General features: G+C 52.9%; 1 protein-coding gene across 1 annotated transcript in view; it reads left to right on the plus strand.

Moving 5' to 3' along the window:
- The window catches only part of LOC144673668 (IgGFc-binding protein-like), an 89925-nt gene that overhangs the window by 53253 nt on the left and 10423 nt on the right, over positions 1-26249 (plus strand). Inside the window, exons 6-17 of the mRNA XM_078535395.1 lie at positions 1946-2105; positions 2419-2828; positions 6529-7099; positions 8543-9141; positions 9787-10357; positions 12500-13098; positions 13732-14302; positions 16545-17143; positions 17789-18359; positions 20465-21063; positions 21709-22279; positions 24489-25087. Coding sequence (XP_078391521.1) covers positions 1946-2105; positions 2419-2828; positions 6529-7099; positions 8543-9141; positions 9787-10357; positions 12500-13098; positions 13732-14302; positions 16545-17143; positions 17789-18359; positions 20465-21063; positions 21709-22279; positions 24489-25087 — 6420 coding nt within the window. The remainder of the gene's footprint in view (positions 1-1945; positions 2106-2418; positions 2829-6528; positions 7100-8542; positions 9142-9786; positions 10358-12499; positions 13099-13731; positions 14303-16544; positions 17144-17788; positions 18360-20464; positions 21064-21708; positions 22280-24488; positions 25088-26249) is intronic.

Below are 26249 nucleotides of genomic sequence, written 5' to 3' on the forward strand. Positions count from 1 at the left end.
AACTATACCCCCAGTTAAACATTGGGAAGATTGAAGCTATTGTCTTTGGTCTCCACCACAAACCACCATGTCATTGGGAACCGATTCCACCCCACACCCCTGGCTGGTACCAGGCTGCGGGCAGCCGCCGCTTCTCAGCTGATTCTGACCCATAATCTCCCGAACAATCCCCTGCCTCAATTCATCAGTGCTCAAAGCCTCACCCACACTGTTGCCATCGGAGACTCTATCATTCCCAGGTTATTCTAAGTTTCTTCCTGCCCTGACTGGTTAGCAAACTTTATCCGGCTGAATCTTAACTGAGTTGTGATTTTCGTATGGTAACAGGTCCATCTGTCCATTGAAGAGCGGTCATAGGGACTCGAAATGTTAACTCTGCTTCTCCCTCCACAGATGCTGTCAGGCCTGCTGAGTTTCTCCAGCATTTTCTGTTTTTTTTTTCTATCGATTGCCCGTGTGTGATTTGTCTCTGTCCTTCTGTTCATCAACTGTTGCCGTGTCGTCTGTTTTCCATCCATGTTCCTTTCGTACATATGTCTCAGTCGTCTATCGTTTGCCTGCCATCTGTCTGTTTGTCGTCTGCCCGTTTTTGTCTGCCTGTCGTTGCCCATCTGTCTGTTGTTTGTCATTTGTTTGTCTGCCTGTCATTTGTCTGTCGTCTGCCTGCCTGTCGTTTGTCTGCCCATCATTTGCCTGTCGCCTTCCTGTCTTTCGTCTATTCTCTGCTTGTCGTTTGCCTGTCTTCTGTGTGTTTGTAGCTTGTCTGCCGTCTGTCTGTCTTTTGCCTGTTGTCTATTGTTTGTCTGTTGTATGTCCGTCAGCAGATTGACTGTTGTCTGTGTGCCTGTCGTTTGTCTGTTGCCTATCTGTCTGCCGTTTGTCTGTCATATGACTGTCTGTCATTTGTCTTTCATCTGTCGGCCTGTCGTTTGTTTGTTGTCAGTTGTCTGCCCGTCTGATGATTTTCTCCTTTTGTTTGTCTGTCATTTGCATGTTGCCTCTCTGTCTGTCACCTATCTGTCTGTCGTTGACTGTTGTCTATCTGTCTGCCTGCAGTTTATCTGCCTGTGTGCCTGTAGTTTGTATATTTGTCTTTCTGCCTGTATTTTCTCTGTCTGTGTTTGTAGTTTGTTTGTTGGTAATTTGCCTGTTGCCTCTCTGCCGTTTGTCCGCTGTCTGCCTGTAGCTTGTGCTGTCTGTTGTGTGTCTGGCTTTGGTTTATCCGTTGTCCGTCTGTCTGTAGTTTGTCTTCGTCTGTCTGTCGTATGGCAGTTGCCTGTCTCTCAGTCGTTTATCTGTCTGTCATTTGTCTACTGTCTGTCTGTAGATTGTTTGTCTGTCTGCCTGTAGTTTGGTTGGATGTGTGTCCTTATTTGTCTGTGTGCCAGCCTGTCGTTGGTCTGGCGTTTACCTATCGGCCTGTACTTTGTTTGCCTGTCTGTCTGTAGTTCGTCTGTTGTCTGTCTGTCGTTTGTCTGCCTGTGCCTACTTATCTATCCCAATTATTATAATACATGTATGTTCACCAGTATGTGGGCAAAGCCTTTTCGTTCGAGCAGATGTTTATGATTTGGCACCACAGTTCCAACAACACAATTCTCACTGACCCAAACATTCAGCAACTGCCTGAAATGAACTGATGAGATTCTTATCGTCAAGTGGCTCTTTTCAATAAGGCTGTTTTTTTTAAGAATTCGTTTGTTTTAATTGAGTATTACATCATGGGTTCTTGGATTTTAGCCCGATAGTTAAAAAATGCACCCTAAGCACTGACATTACAGCAACAATTACACATCAAAACAGTCCACATAACCGAGGAAGGATTAATTACTCTAACATGATAAAATTCACTAACAATTTCAGTAACTGGAGTTGGACCTAAGCACCTATAACTATATCAGTAACTAGCAATTTAATGAAATGCTGTTATTTTGTTCCCGGTTAGGCTGGTTTTAACAGCGGAGGCTCCGCGCATTATTTCAGCATCCCGGGATCGCAAACACCAGGAATGATCAACATCGAGACCACAAGCAACGTGCAAGAACCAGGCCGCTGGGTCTTTAGAACAGACACATTCCGTGTGGTAGGAGGCTGCATCTACAGAGGTAATTGTTGTAAGGCGCTAATTAAACTAGGACATTGGGCGGTTCATTCAGCGATTTGGCAAACAAGGACCTTTGAGTTCAGCTCATCTCAGAGCGGTCAGGATAAGGTTCCTCAGGGAGGGGAATCTGCCGTCCTTACCCGGCCTGGCCCACATGTGGTTCTAGGTGCTCTGAAATGGCCCAAGCAAACCGCTCAGAATGGGCCAGAAACACCCGCACCCCGGGAATAAACACAAAGGAAACAGTGATTGTAATGAAGTAATTAAATACCAATGCCAATTGGAACCCTAATGCCTAAACGTTACTTTTACAGGGGCATTTATTCGGCAAGATGACACCTTTTGGACAAACTCCATCTGTGAAACCAAATGCAAATGCGTCTTGAACAACTCTCTGGAATGTCAACCTGCTCCGTGCGCTCGCGATGAAATCTGCCTCTCCTCCGCCTCCTTTTATTCCTGCCAACCGGTGGGCGTTCAGACCTGCACCGTATTCGGCGACCCCCACTACCGCACCTTTGACGGAAAACTCTTCCACTTCCAAGGCACATGCACCTACATCCTGTCTCAGCTGTGCCGTGCCGACGGCCCGCTGCATTATTACAGGGTGGAGGCGAAGAATGAAAACCGGGGAAACCGGGCAGTCTCCTGGGTTAGATGGGTTCGTCTCGTAGTCTATGGGTCTGAAATCACGATGATCAAAGGAGCCACTGACCATATCCTGGTAAGTGAATGGGAATGGGACATGTGGGCCAAGTCCAATTCGCCAGCTCTCTGATTGTGCGCCCCCTGGTGGCTCCCTGCTGCTTTCCGATACTGAGAGGAGCACAGTGCGCGGACGGTAACAGTCAGAGGCTACCTGCCCCCTTGAGATTTCAACAAATCCCGGCAGGGAACTGTCCCATGCTGCCATTCCCCATGGTAACGCCTCCACCAATCACACTTGCCAACCAATGAGCACTCTCTTTTCATGCAGTAGGAATTGTTGTTTCACCGTGGCGGTTGGAAACCTCTTGCCAGTTGTCCGGGTAAATGCCAGACGAAGAGATTTGATCACATGTCCCTTTTCTTCAGCAGTTGTAAGAATTGTATCGAGGTAATCGCTCATGGGGAAAGAGTGGGCCAGTGGCATTGGGCTCGAATTGATACAGGGCGATGGGGAGAGAGCGGGGCAGTGGGATTAGTTTGGGATTGATACAGGGCTATGGGGAGAGAGCAGGGCAGTTGGATTAGTTTGGGATTGATACAGGGCTATGGGGAGAGACTGGGGCAGTGGGGTTAGTTTGGGATTGATACTGGGCTATGGGGAGAGAGCGGAGCAGTGGGATTAGTTTGGTATAGATAAAGGGCTATGGGGAGAGAGCGGGACAATGGGATTAGTTTGGGGACAGATACATGGCTAGGGGGATAGAGCGGGGCATTTGGATTAGTTTCCGATAGATACAGGGCTATGGAGAAAGAGTGGGGCAGTGGGATTAGCTGGGGAATTGATACAAGGCCAAGGCGAGAAAGTGAGGTAGTGGGATCAGTCAGGGGATTAGTGTTGCGCTATGGAGAAAAGACGGGGCAGTGGGTTCTGTGTGGCGATTGGTGCTGTGCTATGGGGAGAAGGTGGGGCAGTGGGATCTGTGTGGGGATAGGCGCTAGTCAATGGGGAGAAGGCGGGACAGTGGGTTCTGTGTGGAGACTGGTGCTGGGCTATGGGGAGAAGGTGGGGCAGTGGGTTCAGTGTGGGGATTGGTGCTGGGCTATGGGGAGAAGGCAGGACAGTGAGCTATGTGTGGGGATTGGCGCCGGGCTATGGGGAGAAGGCGGGGCAGTGGGTTCTGTGTGGGGATTGGTGCTGGGCTATGGGGAGAAGGCGGGACAGTGGGTTCTGTGTGGGGATTGGTGCTGGGCTATGGGGAGAAGGCGGGGCAGTGAGTTCTGTGTGGGGATTGTTGCTGGGCTATGGGGAGAAGGCGGGGCAGTGGGTTCAGTGTGGGGATTGGTGCTGGGCTATAGAGAGAAGGCGGGGCAGTGGGCTCTGTGTGGGGATTGGCTCTGGGCTATGGAGAGAAGGCGGGGCAGTGGGTCCTGTATGGGAATTGGTGCTGGGCTATGGGGAGAAGGCGGGGCAGTTGGTTCAGTGTGGGGATTGGTGCTGGGCTATGGAGAGAAGGCGGGGCAGTGGGCTCTGTGTGGGGATTGGCTCTGGGCTATGGAGAGAAGGCGGGGCAATGAGCTCTGTGTGGGGATTGGCTCTGGGCTATGGAGAGAAGGCGGGGCAGTGAGCTCTGTGTGGGGATTGGCTCTGGGCTATGGAGAGAAGGCGGGGCAGTGGGTTCAGTGTGGGGATTGGTGCTGGGCTATGGGGAGAAGGCGGGGCAGTTGGTTCAGTGTGGGGATTGGTGCTGGGCTATGGAGAAAAGGCGGCGCAGTGAGTTCTGTGTGGGTATTGGTGCTGGGCTATGGGGAGAAGCCAGGACAGTGGGTTCTGTGTGGAGATTAGCGCTGGGCTATAGGGAGAAGGCGGGACAGTGGGTTCACTGTGGGGATTGGCGCTGGGCTATGGAGAGAAGGCGGGGCAGTGGGTTCAGTGTGGGGATTGGTGCTGGGCTATGGGGAGAAGACGGGGCAGTGAGTTCTGTGTGGGGATTGGCTCTGGGCTATGGAGAGAAGGCGGGGCAGTGGGTTCAGTGTGGGGATTGGCTCTGGGCTATGGAGAGAAGGTGGGGCAGTGGGTTCAGTGTGGGGATTGGCTCTGGGCTATGGAGAGAAGGCAGGGCAGTGGGTTCAGTGTGGGGATTGGCTCTGGGCTATCGAGAGAAGGCGGGGCAGTGAGCTCTGTGTGGGGATTGGTGCTGGGCTATGGAGAGAAGGCGGGACAGTGGGTTCAGTGTGGGGACTGGTGCTGGGCTATGGGGAGAAGGCGGGGCCGTGCGTTCTGTGTGGGGATTGGTGCTGGGCTATGGGGAGAAGGTGGGACAGTGAGTTCTGTGTAGGGATTGGTGCTGGGCCAAGGAGAGAAGGCCGGGCAGTGAGCTCTGTGTGGGGATTGGCGTTTGGCTATGGAGAGAAGGCGGGGCAGTGGGTCCTGTGTAGGGTTTAGTGCTGGGCTAAGGAGAGAAGGCGGGGCAGTGGGCTCTGTGTGGGGATTGGTGCTGGGCTATGGGGAGAAGGCGGGGCAGTGAGCTCTATGTGGGGATTGGTGCTGGGCTATGGAGAGAAGGCGGGGCAGTGGGTCCTGTATGGGAATTGGTGCTGGGCTATGGAGAGAAGGCGGGGCAGTTGGTTCAGTGAGGGGATTGGTGCTGGGCAATGGAGAGAAGGCGGGGCAGTGGGTTCAGTGAGGGGATTGGCTCTGGGCTATGGACAGAAGGCAGGGCAGTGAGCTATGTGTGGGGATTGGTGCTGGGCAATGGAGAGAAGGCGGGGCAGTGGGCTCTGTGTAGGGATTGGTGCTGGGCAATGGAGAGAAGGCGGGGCAGTGGGTTCAGTGTGGGGATTGATGCTGGGCTATGGGGAGAAGGCGGGGCAGTGGGCTCTGTGTGGGGATTGGTGCTGGGCTATGGAGAGAAGGCGGGGCAGTGGGCTCTGTGTGGGGATTGGTGCTGGGCTATGGTGAGAAGGCGGGGCAGTGAGCTCTGTGTGGAGATTGGTGCTGGGCTATGGTGAGAAGGCGAGGCAGTGAGTTCTGTGTGGGGGTTGGTGCTGGGCTATGGGGAGAAGGCGGGGCAGTGGGCTCTGTGTGGGGTTTAGTGCTGGGCTATGGGGAGAAGGCGGGGCAGTGGGCTCTATGTGGGGATTGGCTCTGGGCTATGGAGAGAAGGCGGGGCAGTGAGCTCTGTGTGGGGATTGGTGCTGGACTATGGGGAGAAGGTGGGGTAGTGGGTTCAGTGTGGGGATTGGCTCTGGGCTATGGAGAGAAGGCGGGGCAGTGGGCTCTGTGTGGGGATTGGTGCTGGGCTATGGAGAGAAGACGGGGCAGTGTGAATTATTTTGGACTGCTGCAGCCAGGGGACAGCCACACGGGTTGGACGAACCTCTTTCTGAAATTCTTGGGTTGATTCGGTGCTGAAATGTGAGGCGCAGGGTCCGTAGATGCCGTGAGCCGATGTGATTTATGGAATTGGGTTCGGACACATGAATCTGGACTGGGGATCAGGACCACGGGCATTGAGTTTTCAGAATCACAGATGGATACAACACAGGAGGAGGCCATTCGGCCCATCCTGCCTAGTGTCGGCTCTTTGAAAGATCCATGTACTAAACCCCGCGCACCGCCCATCTCCGCTCTTTTGCAAGTTCTGGTTAAATCTGCTTGCACCGGCCTTTCGGGTCTGTGTAGCAATCACATGGCCCTGTGCATGATCTTGGTGCTGTGTTTTGCTTTTTTGTAATTGATGGAGCCTTTGTTTTTTGCCTCCTATTTTCGCTTGTAGCTGAATGGGACTCGTACCTCTATCCCGATCGTTATCGGGAGCGGCCTAATCCGGATCTCTCCCAGCGGCTTCGCAATCGTGGCCAGTACAGACTTCGGATTGAGAGTGAGCTTTGATGGGTCCCATCAAGTGAGCATCTCCCTCCCCGCCAGGTACCGGAATGCCACCTGCGGACTCTGCGCCAATATGAACGGGGACCTCTCGGATGAGTTTCGGCTGCCCGATGGAACGGTCGCCGCGTCTGAAGTTGAGTTCGGAAAGAGTTGGAAAGCTGTCGAGGACGAGCCGCTGTGTGAGGACGAGTGCGGGAGTGACTGCCGCGTGTGCACAAGAGAAGAGGCGGCTTTCTACAGCGGCCCCGGTCACTGCGGCATCATGGGCAACGAGAGCGGCCCCTTCAGCATTTGCCGCAGCGTCGTCCCGCCTCAGGACTTCATTCAGAGCTGCGCCTATGACCTCTGCGCCGATAGGGGGTCCGTGACCAGCCTGTGCCAGGCGCTGAGCACCTATTCAGACAGGTGCAGGATACAAGGCGTGCCAACCATAGTATGGAGAAGACCGGGACTGTGCGGTAGGCCATGATATGTCTGATATCTGCTAAACTGCCGCTAGAATGTCTCTCTCTGGCGGGTTTTAATAGTGTTTGGAGTGAACAGAACAGCAACATTTCACTATCTGTCCATCAGCGCCGTTCACTTTCTCTTATTCTCGATCTCACTCACTGGATTTCAAATCAATTACAAATGTTGTGGAATAGAGGGAGGGGGTGTGGTTGGTGGGGGCGGGAGGGGGGTGGTGAGTGGAGTCTGGGAGGGGCTGGATGGAGGGGTCTCGGAATGTACCTCACAAAGACCAGGCAGAATGGGCGGTTCTTTGGCAAATGGACCTCGGTATTGATCGCTGTGAGGCAGGACAAAGTGGACGAGGGAAGAAAGAGGCGCCATTTTCCTTGGCAGATCAAACTCTAAATGGATGAGAGAGACAGAGGGAATGAAGGGGCGCAGAAATATCTACAACAGAAATAATGGCGCAGCCTCACAAGGGAAGAAAAAGCAGGCGGATTAGAAACAGGAAAATGCCTTTTGGCCCCTCGAGCAAACTCCATCATTTGATTAGATAGTGGCTGATCTGATTCTGATCTCAATTCCACTTTCCACCCTTGACTCCTTTGACGGCTTACTTCCAGAGAGAACTATTGCAAAACAATAAAGTATATGTTTGACTAACGTCAAAACTTGGAACTAATCAAATTGGAGCATTGTGAAGTCTCCTGGTCTCCATATGATGAATACAGCCTGGTGGCAGCAGTGAAGGTGCAGCGCCGATTGACTAGAATGCTTTCAGCCCTGAGAGATTCTGTCTACCGGAAATGAGTGTGTGGACGGGAGGTAATTTCCATGGAAAAGAGGAGGTTGAGTTGGAGATAGTTAGTACAATGGGAGGCTCTGAGAGGGTTTCACTTGCAGATCATCTCAAAATGGGAAGGAAGACCTAGAGAGTTGGGATCAATAAATGAGAATAAATCTTCTTTACCCAGAGAGTGGGGAGAATGTGGGACTCGCTCCCACAGGGAGTGGACGAGGTGAATAGTGTCGATGTGTTTAAGGGGGTAGCGGGATAAACGCATGAGGGGGAAAAAGATAGAAGGATTTGGTGATGGGTTGAGATGGAGAGGGGGTTAGTGGAGGCTCGTGTGCAACAGAAACACAGGCACGGAGAAGATGGGCCGAACGGCCAGTTTCTGACCTGTTCACAATGCCCGATTCGAATCGCTCCGCATACACCGATGTTTAGGTAAAATGCGCGCCTATTTCCTAATGGAAACGAATAGTCTGGGTTGAAATACGGATAGGTTAAGGGCGAAGTACAAATGGAACAGCGGAACACGCAGCGGCGGTAGCGGGTCGCACAGCGAATGAATGTGGCGCTCAATTCTCGTTTTGCTTCTCTTCAATGTGTCTCGGTCTGTTGCTCAAACGGCTGGAACTTAAAGGCCGATACTTGTGTGTTTCAGAAAAGTCGTGCCCGCCGCACAGTCACTTTGACCCGTGTAACACCGCCTGTCCTGCCACCTGCGCCGATCCAAACGCACCATTTTATTGCACCCGGCCCTGTGTGGAAAGCTGTAAATGCGATGATGGCTACATCCTGAGCGGGGGAAGGTGCGTGGAACCCAGTCAGTGTGGCTGCTCTTTCCAGGGTCGTTATTACAGCAAAGGTGAGACGGTCATCCTCACAGAGAGCTGCAGCAGAAAATGTACCTGCTGGAACACCACCACTGGCCTGAGCTGTGAAGATTTCAGGTGCGGTGTACTTGAAGACTGCCGCCTTGTGGACGGAGTGCGTGGCTGCTATCCCAAAGCTGACGCCACCTGCTGGGCCGCAGGTGACCCGCATTATTCCACTTTCGACGGGAGAACTTTCGATTTCCAAGGATCTTCTAAATACACCTTCAGTAAATATTGCGGAGCGGCAGGAAACCTCACAGTGTTCAACGTTGAGGTGGAGAACGATCACCGCGGCTCCCGTGCGGTGTCCTGGACACGGCTAGTTGAGGTGCAGGTGTACGGATATCAGATCCAGATGTTGAGGGGTCAAACCGGCAAAGTTCAGGTAAATACAAACCAAACTGGCAACAATACCGTGTAGCAGGATTTCCTGGAGCGCGTACATGATGGTTTCTTAGACCAATATTTTGGGGAACCAACTAGATAGCAGGTTATCCAAGATTGGGTATTGTGCAATGAGAAAGGCTGGTCAATCACTGGAACTCTTTACCCCAGACGGCTGTGGCGGCTCTATCATTGAGTATGATCAAGAAAGTAATTGATAGATTTGTATCTATTAAATATATCAAGCGATATGGAGATAGTGCGGGAAAATGGCGCTCAGCTGGAGAATCAGCCATGACTTAACTAGATGGGAGAGCAGCCTCGAGGGGCTGAATGGCCTCTACCTGCTCCTACTCCTCCCCGTCCCTATGATCCTTTGGTCAATGCTGTTCGTATGGAAAGCGCTGGGGCACATTTCTGACAGGCGCAATCAGAGGTTTTAAGAAACGGAGAATTTCTCTGTGCGTCATTAATGAGACTGGAGAGATTTGGATGGATTGCTCGTCCTGAAAGTCTTACCATTCGATGGTAGAGTTGAGGATGATAGAGAGAGAAAGGGATCTCACAAGGTCTGTTTGGAGATGAATTATTTGATCTGATATTTCCCTCTCTGACTCAGTTTCTATTCCTGTCTCCCTGTTACCAGGTGAATGGCGAGGCCTTTAATTTACCAGTAAGATTAGAATCTGGGAATATTCACCTTTTCCAAAGCGGATCGGCGGCCGTGCTGCAGACGGGATTTGGCCTCCGGCTTTCCTATGACTGGAACCATTTCGCGGTGCTGACAGTTCCGAGGGTCTATTCCGGCTCTTTGTGCGGATTATGCGGAAATTTCAACGGGGACGGGGCTGACGATTTCGTGTCTCCCAACGGCACCGCGTTGGCTGCAGCCTCGGCTTTTGGGAACAGTTGGAATACCGCAGCATCGGGCGCCGGGAGGGCGGACGCGCCCGAACCACAGGGCCCCCTGTGCACCGAAGCAGATCGCCGTGTGTACGCCTCGGACCGTCAATGCGGCGTGTTGAGCGAGGCCAGCGGGCCTTTCCGCCAATGCCATTCGGTGCTGAGCCCAACAACCGCCGTAGAAAACTGTGTTTTTGATCTTTGTGCATTAGCGGGAGAGGCCGGGACCCTCTGTCAGGCGATTGAAATTTATGCCGGGGATTGTCAGAGAAGAGGCGCCGCAATCGGAGATTGGAGAAATGGAACCGTCTGTGGTAATGGAATTTGCAAACCTCAACCGAATGATTGTAGCAAGTCTCAGGTCAATGTCCTGCTGACTGTACCCGGCCCATTGCTGTCTGATTGGCGATGTGGGTTATGAGAAATTCCCCATGAGTCTCCGTGTCCGCTCCCTGTGGACAGGCTGAGGATTTCCTGTACCCCTCACCCCATCCAGCCCCATTCCCACCCGCAAACCCAACCCACATCCAACCGCAACACTCCCCCTCGCAGAACGAATTCCTCCCCACACCCACCCAGCTCAACCTCCATCCCCAGTCCTGCCCCCACCGAGCCCAAACCCCACCCAACCCCCACCCATATCAAACCCCTTCCCCAACCCCAAACTGCCAAACCTCCTTCCCCACCCGGCTCGACCCCTATCGCCACCCCAGCCGACTCGGAACCCAACCCCCACCGTAATCTTAGCCCTACGCAGCCCAAGCGCCTACCCCACCCCCATCCCTAGCTTGCACATACCCCTTCCCCAAACCCATACTGCGCAAACTCAATCCCCACCCAGCCCCACCCCCTTCCCAACCCCCACCCCAAAACAGCCCAACCTACTTCCCCAACCCTCACCCAACTCAACAGCCATACACACCCCTGCCCCCACCGAGCCCAAACACCACCCACTGCCCGCCCTACCCAGCCCACCCCACTTTCCCACCCCCATCCCTACCTTGCACAACCCCCTTCCCCAACCCCAACTCCACCCAGCCGAAACTGCTTCCCCATCCCCAAACAGCGCAAACACTTTCCGGTCCAGACCAACCCCCTCCCCATCCCCATCCCCACCCTCTTCTTGGAGGCCGGAGGTCGGTGAGGTGGGTGTGGGCTGGGAGTGGGTGCGGTGTGTGGGGGCGGAGAGTGGGTGCGGTAGAGGGGGGCTGAGGGTCCGGGCGGTGGGTAGGGGCGGGGAGCTGGTGGATTTTGGGGGCGCTCGGAATATACGTCACACAAACGAGGCAGAATGGGCGCTTCTTTGGCAATGGAGCTCAGTATTGATCGCTGTGAGGCAGGACTAAGTGGACGAGGGAAGAAAGAAGCGCCATTTTCCTTGGCAGATCAAACTCTAAATGGATGAGAGAGACAGAGAGAGTGAAGGGGCGCAGAAATATCTACAACGGAAGTAAGGGCGCAGCCTCATAAGGGGATAAAAAGCAGGCGGATTAGAAACAGGAAAATGCCTTTTGGCCCCTCGAGCAAACTCCGCCATTTGATTAGATAGTGGCTGATCTGATTCTGATCTCAATTCCACTTTCCACCCTTGACTCCCTTGACGGTCAGGAAATACTGGGGCTTATTTCCAGAGGGAGCTTTGCAAAACAGTAAAGTATATGTTCGACTAATGTAAAACCTTGGCACTAGCCAACTTGGAGAATTGTCAACTCTCCTGGTCTGCATATGATGAATACAGCCTGGCGGCAGCAGTGAAGGTGCAGCGCCGATTGACTAGAATGCTTTCAGCCCTGAGAGATTCTGTCTACCGGAAATGAGTGAATGGACGGGGGGTAATTTCCCTGGAAAGAGGAGGCTGAGTTGGAGATAGTTAGTACAATGGGAGGTTCTGAGAGGGTTTCACTTGCAGATCATCTCAAAATGGGAAGGAAGACCTAGAGAGTTGGGATCAATAAATGAGAATAAAACTTCATTACAGAAGAATGGGGAGAATGTGGAACTCGCTCTAACAGGGAGTGGACGTGGTGAATAGTATCGATGTGTTTAAGGGGGTAGCTGGATAAACGCATGAGGGGGAAAGGGATAGAAGGATTTGGTGATGGGTTGAGATGGAGAGGGGGTGGGAGGAGGCTCGTGTGCAGCAGAAACACCGGCACGGAGCAGATGGGCCGAATGGCCAGTTTCTGACCTGTTCACAATGCCCGATTCGAATCGCTCCGCATACACCGATGTTAAGCTAAAATGCGCGCCTATTTCCTAATGGAAACGAATAGTCTGGGTTCAAATACGGATAGGTTAAGGGCGAAGTAGGAATCGAACAGCGGAACACGCAGCGGCGGTAGCGGGTCGCACAGCGATTGAATGTGGCGCTCAATTCTCGTTTTGCTTCTCTTCAATGTGTCTCGGTCTGTTGGTCAAACGGCTGGAACTTAAACGCCGATACTTGTGTGTTTCAGAAAAGTCGTGCCCGCCGCACAGTCACTTTGACCCGTGTAACACCGCCTGTCCTGCCACCTGCGCCGATCCAAACGCACCATTTTATTGCACCCGGCCCTGTGTGGAAAGCTGTAAATGCGATGATGGCTACATCCTGAGCGGGGGAAGGTGCGTGGAACCCAGTCAGTGTGGCTGCTCTTTCCAGGGTCGTTATTACAGCAAAGGTGAGACGGTCATCCTCACAGAGAGCTGCAGCAGAAAATGTACCTGCTGGAACACCACCACTGGCCTGAGCTGTGAAGATTTCAGGTGCGGTGTACATGAAGACTGCCGCCTTGTGGACGGAGTGCGTGGCTGCTATCCCAAAGCTGACGCCACCTGCTGGGCCGCAGGTGACCCGCATTATTCCACTTTCGACGGGACAACTTTCGATTTCCAAGGATCTTCTAAATACACCTTCAGTAAATATTGCGGAGCGGCAGGAAACCTCACGGTGTTCAACGTTGAGGTGGAGAACGATCACCGCGGCTCCCGTGCGGTGTCCTGGACACGGCTAGTTGAGGTGCAGGTGTACGGATATCAGATCCAGATGTTGAGGGGTCAAACCGGCAAAGTTCAGGTAAATACAAACCAAACTGGCAAAAATAAAGTGTAGAAGGATTTCCTGGAGCGCGAACGTGATGGTTTCTTAGACCAATATTTTGGGGAACCAACTAGATAGCAGGTTATCCAAGACTGGGTATTGTGCAATGAGAAAGGCTGGTCAATCACTGGAACTCTTTACCCCAGACGGCTGTGGCGGCTCTATCATTGAGTCTGTTCAAGAAAGTAATTGATAGATTTGTATCTATTAAATATATCAAGCGATATGGAGATAGTGCGGGAAAATGGCGCTCAGCTGGAGAATCAGCCATGACGTAACTAGCCTCGAGGGGCTGAATGGCCTCTACCTGCTCCTACTCCTCCCCGTCCCTATGTTCCTTTGATCAATGCTGTTTGTATGGAAAGCGCTGGGGCACATTTCTGACAGGCGCAATCAGAGGTTTTAATAAACGGAGAATTTCTCTGTGCGTCATTAATGAGACTGGAGAGGTTTGGATGGATTGCTCGCCCTGAAAGTCTTACCAGTCGATGGTAGAGTTGAGGATGATAGAGAGAGAAAGGGATCTCACAAGGTCTGTTTGGAGATGAATTATTTGATCTGATATTTCCCTCTCTGACTCAGTTTCTATTCCTGTCTCCCTGTTACCAGGTGAATGGCGAGGCCTTTAATTTACCAGTAAGATTAGAATCTGGGAATATTCACCTTTTCCAAAGCGGATCGGCGGCCGTGCTGCAGACGGAATTTGGTCTCCGGCTCTCCTATGACTGGAACCATTTCGCGGTGCTGACAGTTCCGAGGGTCTATTCCGGCTCTTTGTGCGGATTATGCGGAAATTTCAACGGGGACGGGGCTGACGATTTCGTGTCTCCCAACGGCACCGCGTTGGCTGCAGCCTCGGCTTTTGGGAACAGTTGGAATACCGCAGCATCGGGCGCCGGGAGGGCGGACGCACCCGAACCACAGGGTCCCCTGTGCACCGAAGCAGATCGCCGTGTGTACGCCTCGGACCGTCACTGCGGCGTGTTGAGCGAGGCCAGCGGGCCTTTCCGCCAATGCCATTCGGTGCTGAGCCCAACAACTGCCTTAGAAAACTGTGTTTTTGATCTTTGTGCATTAGCGGGAGAGGCCGGGACCCTCTGTCAGGCGATTGAATCTTATGCCTGGGACTGTCAGAGAAGAGGCGTCGCAATCGGAGATTGGAGAAATGGAACCGTCTGTGGTAATGAAATTTGCAAACCTCAACCGAATGATTGTAGCAAGTCTCAGGTCAATGTCCTGCTGACTGTATCCGGTCCATTGCTGTCTGATTGGCGATGTGGGTTATGAGAAATTCCCCATGAGTCTCCGTGTCCGGTCCCTGTGGACAGGCTGAGGATTTCCTGTACCCCTCACCACATCCAGCCCATTCCCACCCGCAAACCCAACCCACATCCAGCCCAAACCCAACCTCAACCACACCTTCACCCCCGCCCAGCCCTAGCCCATTCCCCACCCCCATCCATACCTAGCACAACGCCATTCCCGACCCTCACCCAGACCAACCTTCTTCCCCAGTCCTGCCCACACCGACCCCAACCCCCATTCAACCCCCACCCAACTCAAACCCCTTCCCCAACCCCATCCCTGCCTAGACGAACCCCCACTCCCCGCCCCCAACCAGCACATCCCCCTTCCCAACCCCAAACTGCCAAAACCCCTTCCCCCACCCAGCTCGACCCCCATTCCCACCCCAGCCGACTCGGAACCCAACCCCCACCGTACTCTCAGCCCTACGCAGCCCACGCGCCAACCCCACCCTCATCCCTAGCTTGCACAAACCCCTTCCCCAACCCCATACAGCGCAATGTCAATCCCCACCCAGCAGAAGCTCTTTCCTCACACCCGCCCAGCCCAACACCCTTCCCCACCCCCAAACAGCCCAACCATCTTCACCCACCCTCACCCAACTCAACAGCCATACACACCCCTGCCTCTCACCAAGCCCAAACCCCACCCACTGCCAGCCCTACACAGCCCACCCCACTTCCCCACCCCCATCCCTACCTTGCACAACCCCCTTCCCCACCCCCAAACAGCCCAAACCCCAACTCCTCCCAGCCCAACCAGCTTCCCCATCCCCAAACAGCGCAAAAACTTTCCGTCCCAGACCAACACACTCCCCACCCCTACCCGCTGGATGGGGGCCGGGAGAGCGTGAGCTGGGTTGGGGGCGGGGAGTGGGTTCGGTGTGTGGGGGCGGGGAGTTGGTAGTAGGTGGGGGCTCGGAATGTACCTCACACAGATTAGGCAGAATGGCCTCTCCTTTGTCAATGGAGCTCAGCACTGATCGCTGTGAGGCAGGACAAAGTGGACGAGGGAAGAAAGAGGCGCCATTTTCCTTGGCAGATCAAACTCTAAATGGATGAGAGAGACAGAGGGAATGAAGGGGCGCAGAAATATCTACAACGGAAAAAATGGCGCAGCCTCATAAGGGGATAAAAAGATGGCGGATTAGGAACAGGAAAATGCCTTTTGGCCCCTCGAACAAACTCCGCCATTTGATTAGATAGTGGCTGATCTGATTCTGATCTCAATTCCACTTTCCACCCTTGGCTCCTCTGACGGTCAGGAAATACTGGGGCTTATTTCCAGAGAGAACTATTGCAAAACAATAAAGCATATGTTCGACTAATGTAAACCCTCGGCACTAGCCAACTTGGAGCATTGGGAAGTCTCCTGGTCTCCATATGATGAATACAGCCTGGCGGCAGCAGTGAAGGTGCAGCGCCGATTGACTAGAATGCTTTCAGCCCTGAGAGGTTCTGTCTACCGGAAATGAGTGAATGGACGGGAGGTAATTTCCCTGGGAAAGAGGAGGCTGAGTTGGAGATAGTTAGTACAATGGGAGGCTCTGAGAGGGTTTCACTTGCAGATCATCTCAAAATGGGAAGGAAGACCGAGAGAGTTGGGATCAATAAATGAGAATAAATCTTCTTTACCCAGAGAGTGGGGAGAATGTGGGACTCGCTCCCACAGGGAGTGGTCGAGGTGAATAGTGTCGATGTGTTTAAGGGGGAAGCTGGATAAACACATCAGGGAGAGAAAGGAATAGAAGGATTTGGTTATGGGTTGAGATGGAGAGGGGGTGGGAGGAGGCTCGTGTGCAGCAGAAACACCGGCACGGAGCAGATGGGCCGAATGGCCAGTTTCTGACCTGTTCACAATGCCCGATTCGAATCGCTCCGCATACACCGATGTTTAGGTAAAATGCGCGCCTATTTCCTAATGGAAACGAATAGTCTGGGTTCAAACAGGGATAGGGTAAGAGCGAAATACGAATCGAACAGCGGAACACGCAGCGGCGGTAGCGGGTCGCACAGCGATTGAATGTGGCGCTCAATTCTCGTTTTGCTTCTCTTCAATGTGTCTCGGTCTGTTGCTCAAACGGCTGGAACTTAAACGCCGATACTTGTGTGTTTCAGAAAAGTCGTGCCCGCCGCACAGTCACTTTGACCCGTGTAACACCGCCTGTCCTGCCACCTGCGCCGATCCAATCCCACCTCCTTATTGCACATTGATTTGTGTGGAAAGCTGTAAATGCGATGATGGCTACATCCTGAGCGGGGGAAGGTGCGTGGAACCCAGTCAGTGTGGCTGCTCTTTCCAGGGTCGTTATTACAGCAAAGGTGAGACGGTCATCCTCACAGAGAGCTGCAGCAGAAAATGTACCTGCTGGAACACCACCACTGGCCTGAGCTGTGAAGATTTCAGGTGCGGTGTACTTGAAGACTGCCGCCTTGTGGACGGAGTGCGTGGCTGCTATCCCAAAGCTGACGCCACCTGCTGGGCCGCAGGTGACCCGCATTATTCCACTTTCGACGGGACAACTTTCGATTTCCAAGGATCTTCTAAATACACCTTCAGTAAATATTGCGGAGCGGCAGGAAACCTCACAGTGTTCAACGTTGAGGTGGAGAACGATCACCGCGGCTCCCGTGCGGTGTCCTGGACACGGCTAGTTGAGGTGCAGGTGTACGGATATCAGATCCAGATGTTGAGGGGTCAAACCGGCAAAGTTCAGGTAAATACAAACCAAACTGGCAACAATACCGTGTAGCAGGATTTCCTGGACCGCGTACGTGATGGTTTCTTAGACCAATATTTTGGGGAACCAACTAGATAGCAGGTTATCCAAGATTGGGTATTGTGCAATGAGAAAGGCTGGTCAATCACTGGAACTCTTTACCCCAGAGGACTGTGGCGGCTCTATCATTGAATATGATCAAGAAAGTAATTGATAGATTTGTATCTATTAAATATATCAAGCGATATGGAGATAGTGCGGGAAAATGGCGCTCAGCTGGAGAATCAGCCATGACTTAACTAGATGGGAGAGCAGCCTCGTGGGGCTGAATGGCCTCTACCTGCTCCTACTCCTCCCCGTCCCTATGTTCCTTTGGTCAATGCTGTTTGTATGGAAAGCGCTGGGGCACATTTCTGACAGGCGCAATCAGAGGTTTTAATAAACGGAGAATATCTCTGTGCGTCATTAATGAGACTGGAGAGGTTTGGATGGATTGCTCGCCCTGAAAGTCTTACCAGTCGATGGTAGAGTTGAGGATGATAGAGAGAGAAAGGGATCTCACAAGGTCTGTTTGGAGATGAATTATTTGATCTGATATTTCCCTCTCTGACTCAGTTTCTATTCCTGTCTCCCTGTTACCAGGTGAATGGCGAGGCCTTTAATTTACCAGTAAGATTAGAATCTGGGAATATCCACCTTTTCCAAAGCGGATCGGCGGCCGTGCTGCAGACGGGATTTGGTCTCCGGCTTTCCTATGACTGGAACCATTTCGCGGTGCTGACAGTTCCGAGGGTCTATTCCGGCTCTTTGTGCGGATTATGCGGAAATTTCAACGGGGACGGGGCTGACGATTTCGTGTCTCCCAACGGCACCGCGTTGGCTGCAGCCTCGGCTTTTGGGAACAGTTGGAATACCGCAGCATCGGGCGCCGGGAGGGCGGACGCACCCGAACCACAGGGTCCCCTGTGCACCGAAGCAGATCGCTGTGTGTACGCCTCGGACCGTCAATGCGGCGTGTTGAGCGAGGCCAGCGGGCCTTTCCGCCAATGTCATTCGGTGCTGAGCCCAGCAACCGCCTTAGAAAACTGTGTTTTTGATCTTTGTGCATTAGCGGGAGAGGCCGGGACCCTCTGTCAGGCGATTGAATCTTATGCCTGGGACTGTCAGAGAAGAGGCGCCGCAATCGGAGATTGGAGAAATGGAACCGTCTGTGGTAATGGAATTTGCAAACCTCAACCGAATGATTGTAGCAAGTCTCAGGTCAATGTCCTGCTGACTGTATCCGGCCCATTGCTGTCTGATTGGCGATGTGGGTTATGAGAAATTCACTATGAGTCTCCGTGTCCGCTCCCTGTGGACAGGCTGAGGATTTCCTGTACCCCTCACCCCATCCAGCCCCATTCCCACCCGCAAACCCAACACACATCCAACCGCAACACTCTCCCTCGCAGAACGAATTCCTCCCCACCCCCACCCAGCTCAACCTCCATCCCCAGTCCTGCCCCCACCGAGCCCAAACCCCACCCAACCCCCACCCATCTCAAACCCCTTCCCCAACCCCAAACTGCCAAACCTACTTCCCACACCCGGCTCGACACCCATCCCCACCCCAGCCGACTCAGAACCCAATCCCCACTTTACTCTTAGCCCTACGCAGCCCAAGCGCCTACCCCACCCCCAAACCCTAGCTTGCACATACCCCTTCCCCAAACCCATACTGCGCAAACTCATTCCCCACCCAGCCCCACCCCATTGCCAACACCCACCCCAAAACAGCCCAACCATCTTCACCCACCCCCACCCAACTCAACAGCAATACACACCCCTGCCCCCACCGAGCCCAAACCCCACTCACTGCCAGCCCTACCCAGCCCACCCCACTTCCCCACCCCCATCCCTACCTTGCACAACCCCCTTCCCCACCTCCAAACAGCCCAAACCCCAACTCCTCCCAGCCCAACCAGCTTCCCCACCCCCAAACAGCGCAAACACGTTCCGTCCCAGACCAACCGCCTCCCCGACCCCGCCCGCTGGATGGGGGCCGGGAGTGCATGAGTTGAGTGGGGGCGGGGAGTGGGTTCGGTGTGTGGGGGCGGGGAGTGGGTGCGGTAGGTGGGGGTTCGGAAGGTACCTCACACAGATTAGGCAGAATGGGCGCTCCTTTGTCAATGGAGCTCAGTATTGATCGCTGTGAGGCAGGACAAAGTGGACGAGGGAAGAAAGAGGCGCTATTTTCCTTGGCAAATCAAACTCTAAATGGATGAGAGAGACAGAGGGAACGAAGGGGCGCAGATATATCTACAACGGAAATAATGGCGTAGCCTCACGAGGGGATAAAAAGCTGGCGGATTAGAAAAAGGAAAATGCCTTTTGGCCCCTCGAGCAAACTCCGCCATTTGATTAGATAGTGGCTGATCTGATTCTGATCTCAATTCCACTTTCCACCCTTGGCTCCTCTGACGGTCAGGAAATACTGGGGCTTATTTCCAGAGAGAACTATTGCAAAACAATAAAGTATATGTTCGACTAATGTAAACCCTCGGCACTAGCCAACTTGGAGCATTGGGAAGTCTCCTGGTCTCCATATGATGAATACAGCCTGGCGGCAGCAGTGAAGGTGCAGCGCCGATTGACTAGAATGCTTTCAGCCCTGAGAGGTTCTGTCTACCGGAAATGAGTGAATGGACGGGAGGTAATTTCCCTGGGAAAGAGGAGGCTGAGTTGGAGATAGTTAGTACAATGGAAGGTTCTGAGAGGGTTTCACTTGCAGATCATCTCAAAATGGGAAGGAAGACCTAGAGAGTTGGGATCAATAAATGAGAATAAATCTTCTTTACCCAGAGAGTGGGGAGAATGTGGGACTCGCTCCCACAGGGAGTGGTCGAGGTGAATAGTATCGATGTGTTTAAGGGGGTAGCTGGATAATCGCATGAGGGAGAAAGTGATAGAAGGATATGGGGATGGGATGAGATGGAGAGGGGGTGGGAGGAGGCTCGCGTGCAGCAGAAACACCGGCACGGAGCAGATGGGCCGAATGGCCAGTTTCTGACCTGTTCACAATGCCCGATTCGAATCGCTCCGCATACACCGATGTTTAGGTAAAATGCGCGCCTATTTCCTAATGGAAACGAATAGTCTGGGTTCAAATACGGATAGGTTAAGGGCGAAGTACAAATGGAACAGCGGAACACGCAGCGGCGGTAGCGGGTCGCACAGCGATTGAATGTGGCGCTCAATTCTCGTTTTGCTTCTCTTCAATGTGTCTCGGTCTGTTGGTCAAACGGCTGGAACTTAAAGGCCGATACTTGTGTGTTTCAGAAAAGTCGTGCCCGCCGCACAGTCACTTTGACCCGTGTAACACCGCCTGTCCTGCCACCTGCGCCGATCCAAACGCACCATTTTATTGCACCCGGCCCTGTGTGGAAAGCTGTAAATGCGATGATGGCTACATCCTGAGCGGGGGAAGGTGCGTGGAACCCAGTCAGTGTGGCTGCTCTTTCCAGGGTCGTTATTACAGCAAAGGTGAGACGGTCATCCTCACAGAGAGCTGCAGCAGAAAATGTACCTGCTGGAACACCACCACTGGCCTGAGCTGTGAAGATTTCAGGTGCGGTGTACTTGAAGACTGCCGCCTTGTGGACGGAGTGCGTGGCTGCTATCCCAAAGCTGACGCCACCTGCTGGGCCGCAGGTGACCCGCATTATTCCACTTTCGACGGGACAACTTTCGATTTCCAAGGATCATCTAAATACACCTTCAGTAAATATTGCGGAGCGGCAGGAAACCTCACGGTGTTCAACGTTGAGGTGGAAAACGATCACCGCGGCTCCCGTGCGGTGTCCTGGACACGGCTAGTTGAGGTGCAGGTGTACGGATATCAGATCCAGATGTTGAGGGGTCAAACCGGCAAAGTTCAGGTAAATACAAACCAAACTGTTAACAATACCGTGTAGCAGGATTTCCTGGACCGCGTACGTGATGGTTTCTTAGACCAATATTTTGGGGAACCAACTAGATAGCAGGTTATCCAAGATTGGGTATTGTGCAATGAGAAAGGCTGGTCAATCACTGGAACTCTTTACCCCAGAGGGCTGTGGCGGCTCTATCATTGAATATGATCAAGAAAGTAATTGATAGATTTGTATCTATTAAATATATCAAGCGATATGGAAATAGTGCGGGAAAATGGCGCTCAGCTGGAGAATCAGCCATGACTTAACTAGATAGGAGAGCAGCCTCGAGGGGCTGAATGGCCTCTACCTGCTCCTACTCCTCCCCGTCCCTATGTTCCTTTGGTCAATGCTGTTTGTATGGAATGCGCTGGGGCACATTTCTGACAGGCGCAATCAGAGGTTTTAATAAACGGAGAATATCTCTATGCGTCATTAATGAGACTGGAGAGGTTTGGATGGATTGTTCGTCCTGAAAGTCTTACCATTCGATGGTAGAGTTGAGGATGATAGAGAGAGAAAAGGACCTCACAAGGTCTGTTTGGAGATGAATGATTTGATCTGATATTTCCCTCTCTGACTCAGTTTCTATTCCTGTCTCCCTGTTACCAGGTGAATGGCGAGGCCTTTAATTTACCAGTAAGATTAGAATCTGGGAATATCCACCTTTTCCAAAGCGGATCGGCGGCCGTGCTGCAGACGGGATTTGGTCTCCTGCTCTCCTATGACTGGAACCATTTCGCGGTGCTGACAGTTCCGAGGGTCTATTCCGGCTCTTTGTGCGGATTATGCGGAAATTTCAACGGGGACGGGGCTGACGATTTCGTGTCTCCCAACGGCACCGCGTTGGCTGCAGCCTCGGCTTTTGGGAACAGTTGGAATACCGCAGCATCGGGCGCCGGGAGGGCGGACGCGTCCGAACCACAGGTCCCCCTGTGCACCGAAGCAGATCGCCGTGTGTACGCCTCGGACCGTCAATGCGGCGTGTTGAGCGAGGCCAGCGGGCCTTTCCGCCAATGTCATTCGGTGCTGAGCCCAACAACCGCCTTTGAAAACTGTGTTTTTGATCTTTGTGCATTAGCGGGAGAGGTCGGGACCCTCTGTCAGGCGATTGAAACTTATGCCTGGGATTGTCAGAGAAGAGGCGTCGCAATCGGAGATTGGAGAAATGGAACCGGCTGTGGTAATGGAATTTGCAAACCTCAACCGAATGATTGTAGCAAGTCTCAGGTCAATGTCCTGCTGACTGTATCCGGTCCATTGCTTCCTGATTGGCGATGTGGGTTATGAGAAATTCCCCATGAGTCTCCGTGTCCCCTGCCAGTGGACAGGCTGAGGATTTCCTGTACCCCTCACCCCATCCAGCCCCATTCCCACCCGCAAACCCAACCCACATCCAACCCAAACCCAATCTCAACCTCACCTTCACCCCCGCCCAGCTCTAGCCCATTCCCCACCCTAATCCCCACCTAGCACAACGCCCTTCCCCACCCTCACCCAGACCAACCTTCTTCCCCAGTCCTGCCCACACTGACCCCAACCCCCATCCAACCCCCACCCAGCTCAAACCCCTTCCCCAACCCCATCCCTGCCTAGACGAACCCCCCCTCCCCGCCCCCACCCAGCACATCCCCCTTCCTCACTCCCAAACTGCCAAACCTCCTTCCCCCACCCGGCTAGACCACCACCCCCATCCCAGTCCACTCCGACTCCATACCCCACCATACTCTCAGTCCTACCCTGCCCAAGCGCTTCCCCACTCCCATCCCTAGCTTGCACAACTCCCGTCCCCAAACCCATACAGCGCAATCACCATCCCCACCCAACCCCACCCCCTTCCCCACCCACAAACAGCCCAACCTACTTCTCCCACCCCCACCCAACTCATCACCCATACACACGCCTGACCCCACCGAGCCCAAGCCTCACCCACTGCCAGCCCAACCCAGCCCACCACACTTCCCCACCCCCATCCCTACCTTGCACAACCCCCTTTCCGACCCCCAAACAGCCCAAACCCCAACTCTACCCAGCCCAACCTGCTACCCCACCCCCAAACAGCGCAAACACGTACCGTCTCAGGCCAACCCCCTCCCCACCCCCACCCGCTGGATGGGGGCTGGAAGTGAGTGCGGTGTGTGGGGACTGGGGGTCCGTGCGGTGTGTGGGGGCCGGGAGGGGCTGGATGGTGGGGTCTCGGAATGTACCTCACAAAGATCGGGCAGAATGGGCGCTTCTTTGGCAATGGAGCTCAGTATTGATCGCTGTGAGGCAGGACAAAGTGGACGGGGGAAGAAAGAGGCGCCATTTTCCTTGGCAGATCAAACGCTAAATGGATGAGAGAGACAGAGGGAATGAAGGGGCGCAGAAATATCTATAACGGAAATAATGGAGCCGCCTCACGAGGGGCTATCAAGCAGGCGCATTAAAAACAGGAACATGCCTTTTGGCCCCTCGAGCAAACTCCGCCATTTGATTAGATAGTGGCTGATCTGATTCTGATCTCAATTCCACTTTCCACCCTTGACTCCTGTGACGGTCAGGAAATACTGGGGCTTATTTCCAGAGGGAACTATTGCAAAACAGTAAAGTATATGTTCGACTAATGTAAAACCTCGGCACTAATCAACTTGGAGCATTGTGAAGTCTCCTGATCTCCATATGATGAATACAGCGTGGTGGCAGCAGTGAAGGTGCAGCGCCGATTGACTAGAATGCTTTCAGCCCTGAGAGGTTCTGTCTACCGGAAATGAGTGAATGGACGGGGGGTAATTTCTCTAGGAAAGAGGAGGCTGAGTTGGAGATAGTTAGTACAATGGGAGGCTCTGAGAGGGTTTCACTTGCAGATCATCTCAAAATAGGAACAAGGAGTAGCGAGTTGGGATCAATAAATGAAAATAAATCTTCATTACTGAAGAATGGGGAGAATGTGGGACTCGCTCCCACAGGGGGTGGTCGAGGTGATTTGTAGCCATGTAGATAAGGGGTTAGCTGGATAAACGCATGAGGGAGAAAGGGATAGAAGGATTTGGTGATGGGATGAGATGGAGAGGGGGTGGGAGAAGTTTTGTGTGCAGCAGAAACACCGGCACGGAGAAGATGGACCGAATGGCCAGTTTCTGACCTGTTCACAATGCCCGATTCGAATCGCTCCACATACACCGATGTTTAGGTAAAATGCGCGCCTATTTTCTAATGGAAACGAATAGTCTGGGTTCAAATACGGATAGGTTAAGGGCGAAGTACAAATGGAACAGCGGAACACGCAGCGGCGGTAGCGGGTCGCACAGCGATTGAATGTGGCGCTCAATTCTCGTTTTGCTTCTCCTCAATGTGTCTCGGTCTGTTGGTCAAACGGCTGGAACTTAAACGCCGATACTTGTGTGTTTCAGAAAAGTCGTGCCCGCCGCACAGTCACTTTGACCCGTGTAACACCGCCTGTCCTGCCACCTGCGCCGATCCAATCCCACCTCCTTATTGCACATTGATTTGTGTGCCAAGCTGTAAATGCGATGATGGCTACATCCTGAGCGGGGCAAGGTGCGTGGAACCCAGTCAGTGTGGCTGCTCTTTCCAGGGTCGTTATTACAGCAAAGGTGAGACGGTCATCCTCACAGAGAGCTGCAGCAGAAAATGTACCTGCTGGAACACCACCACTGGCCTGAGCTGTGAAGATTTCAGGTGCGGTGTACATGAAGACTGCCGCCTTGTGGACGGAGTGCGTGGCTGCTATCCCAAAGCTGACGCCACCTGCTGGGCCGCAGGTGACCCGCATTATTCCACTTTCGACGGGAGAACTTTCGATTTCCAAGGATCTTCTAAATACACCTTCAGTAAATATTGCGGAGCGGCAGGAAACCTCACGGTGTTCAACGTTGAGGTGGAGAACGATAACCGCGGCTCCCGTGCGGTGTCCTGGACACGGCTAGTTGAGGTGCAGGTGTACGGATATCAGATCCAGATGTTGAGGGGTCAAACCGGCAAAGTTCAGGTAAATACAAACCAAACTGTTAACAATACCGTGTAGCAGGATTTCCTGGAGCGCGTACGTGATGGCTTTTTAGACCAATATTTTGGGGAACCAACTAGAGAGCAGGCTTTCCAAGACTGGAAGCTAAAAGCTACTGCGGATGCTGGAAATCCAAAACAAAAACAGAATTACCTGGAAAAACTCAGCAGGTCTGACAGCATCGGCGGAGAAGAAAACAGTTGACGTTTCGAGTCCTCATGACCCTTCGGCAGAACTGAAGTATAGTTAGGAGAGACGTGAAATATAAGCTGGTCTAAGGTCCGGGGCGGGGGGAGAGAGAAGTTGAGGGTGTGGTGATTGTGGAGATAAGCAAGCAGTGATCGGAGCAGATAATCAAAAGATGTCACAGACAAAATGATCAAAGAGGTGTTGAAGGTGGATATATTTGTCTAAGAAAAGTGCTAATTAAGAATGGAAGACAGGACACTCAAGGTACAGCTCTAGTGGGGGTGGGGTGGAAAGACTAACAAAGTATTAGTTGTAGATTTAAAAATAGTGGAAATAGGTGGGAAAAGAAGAATCTAGATAAATTATTGAAAAAAAAGGGGAGGGGGAAGAAACGGGGTGGGGAAGGGGGGAGGGGGAGTTTAAGATCTAAAGTTGTTGAATTCAATATTCAGCCCGGAAGGCTGTAAAGAACTGTCGGTGTGACATTAGCCGTCTCAATTTCTCTGCTCCTCTCACCCACTCTAATCTGTCTCTCTCTGAACTTACTGCACTCTGTTCTCTCATGTTCAACCCCAACATTGTCATCAAACCCGCTGACAAGGGTGGTGCTGTTGTTGTTTGGCGCACTGACCTCTACCTCGCGGAGGCTGAGCGTCAACTCGCAGACACTTCCTCCTACCTCTCCCTGGACCATGACCCAACCACAGATCATCAAGCCATTGTTTCCAGGACTGTCACTGACCTCATCTCCTCTGGAGATCTTCCTCCCACAGCTTCCAACCTGATAGTCGCCCAACCTCGGACGGCCCCCTTCTACCTCCTACCCAAAATCCACAAACAGGACTGTCCCGGCAGACCGAGCATGTCAGCCTGTTCCTGCCCCACGGAACTCATTTCTCGTTATCTTGACTCCCTTCTCTCTCCCCTTGTCCAGTCCCTTCCCACCTACATCCGT

This window comes from Cetorhinus maximus, unplaced genomic scaffold (genome assembly GCF_964194155.1).
Source record: "Cetorhinus maximus unplaced genomic scaffold, sCetMax3.hap1.1 HAP1_SCAFFOLD_429, whole genome shotgun sequence".
Taxonomy (NCBI): Eukaryota; Metazoa; Chordata; class Chondrichthyes; order Lamniformes; family Cetorhinidae; genus Cetorhinus; species Cetorhinus maximus.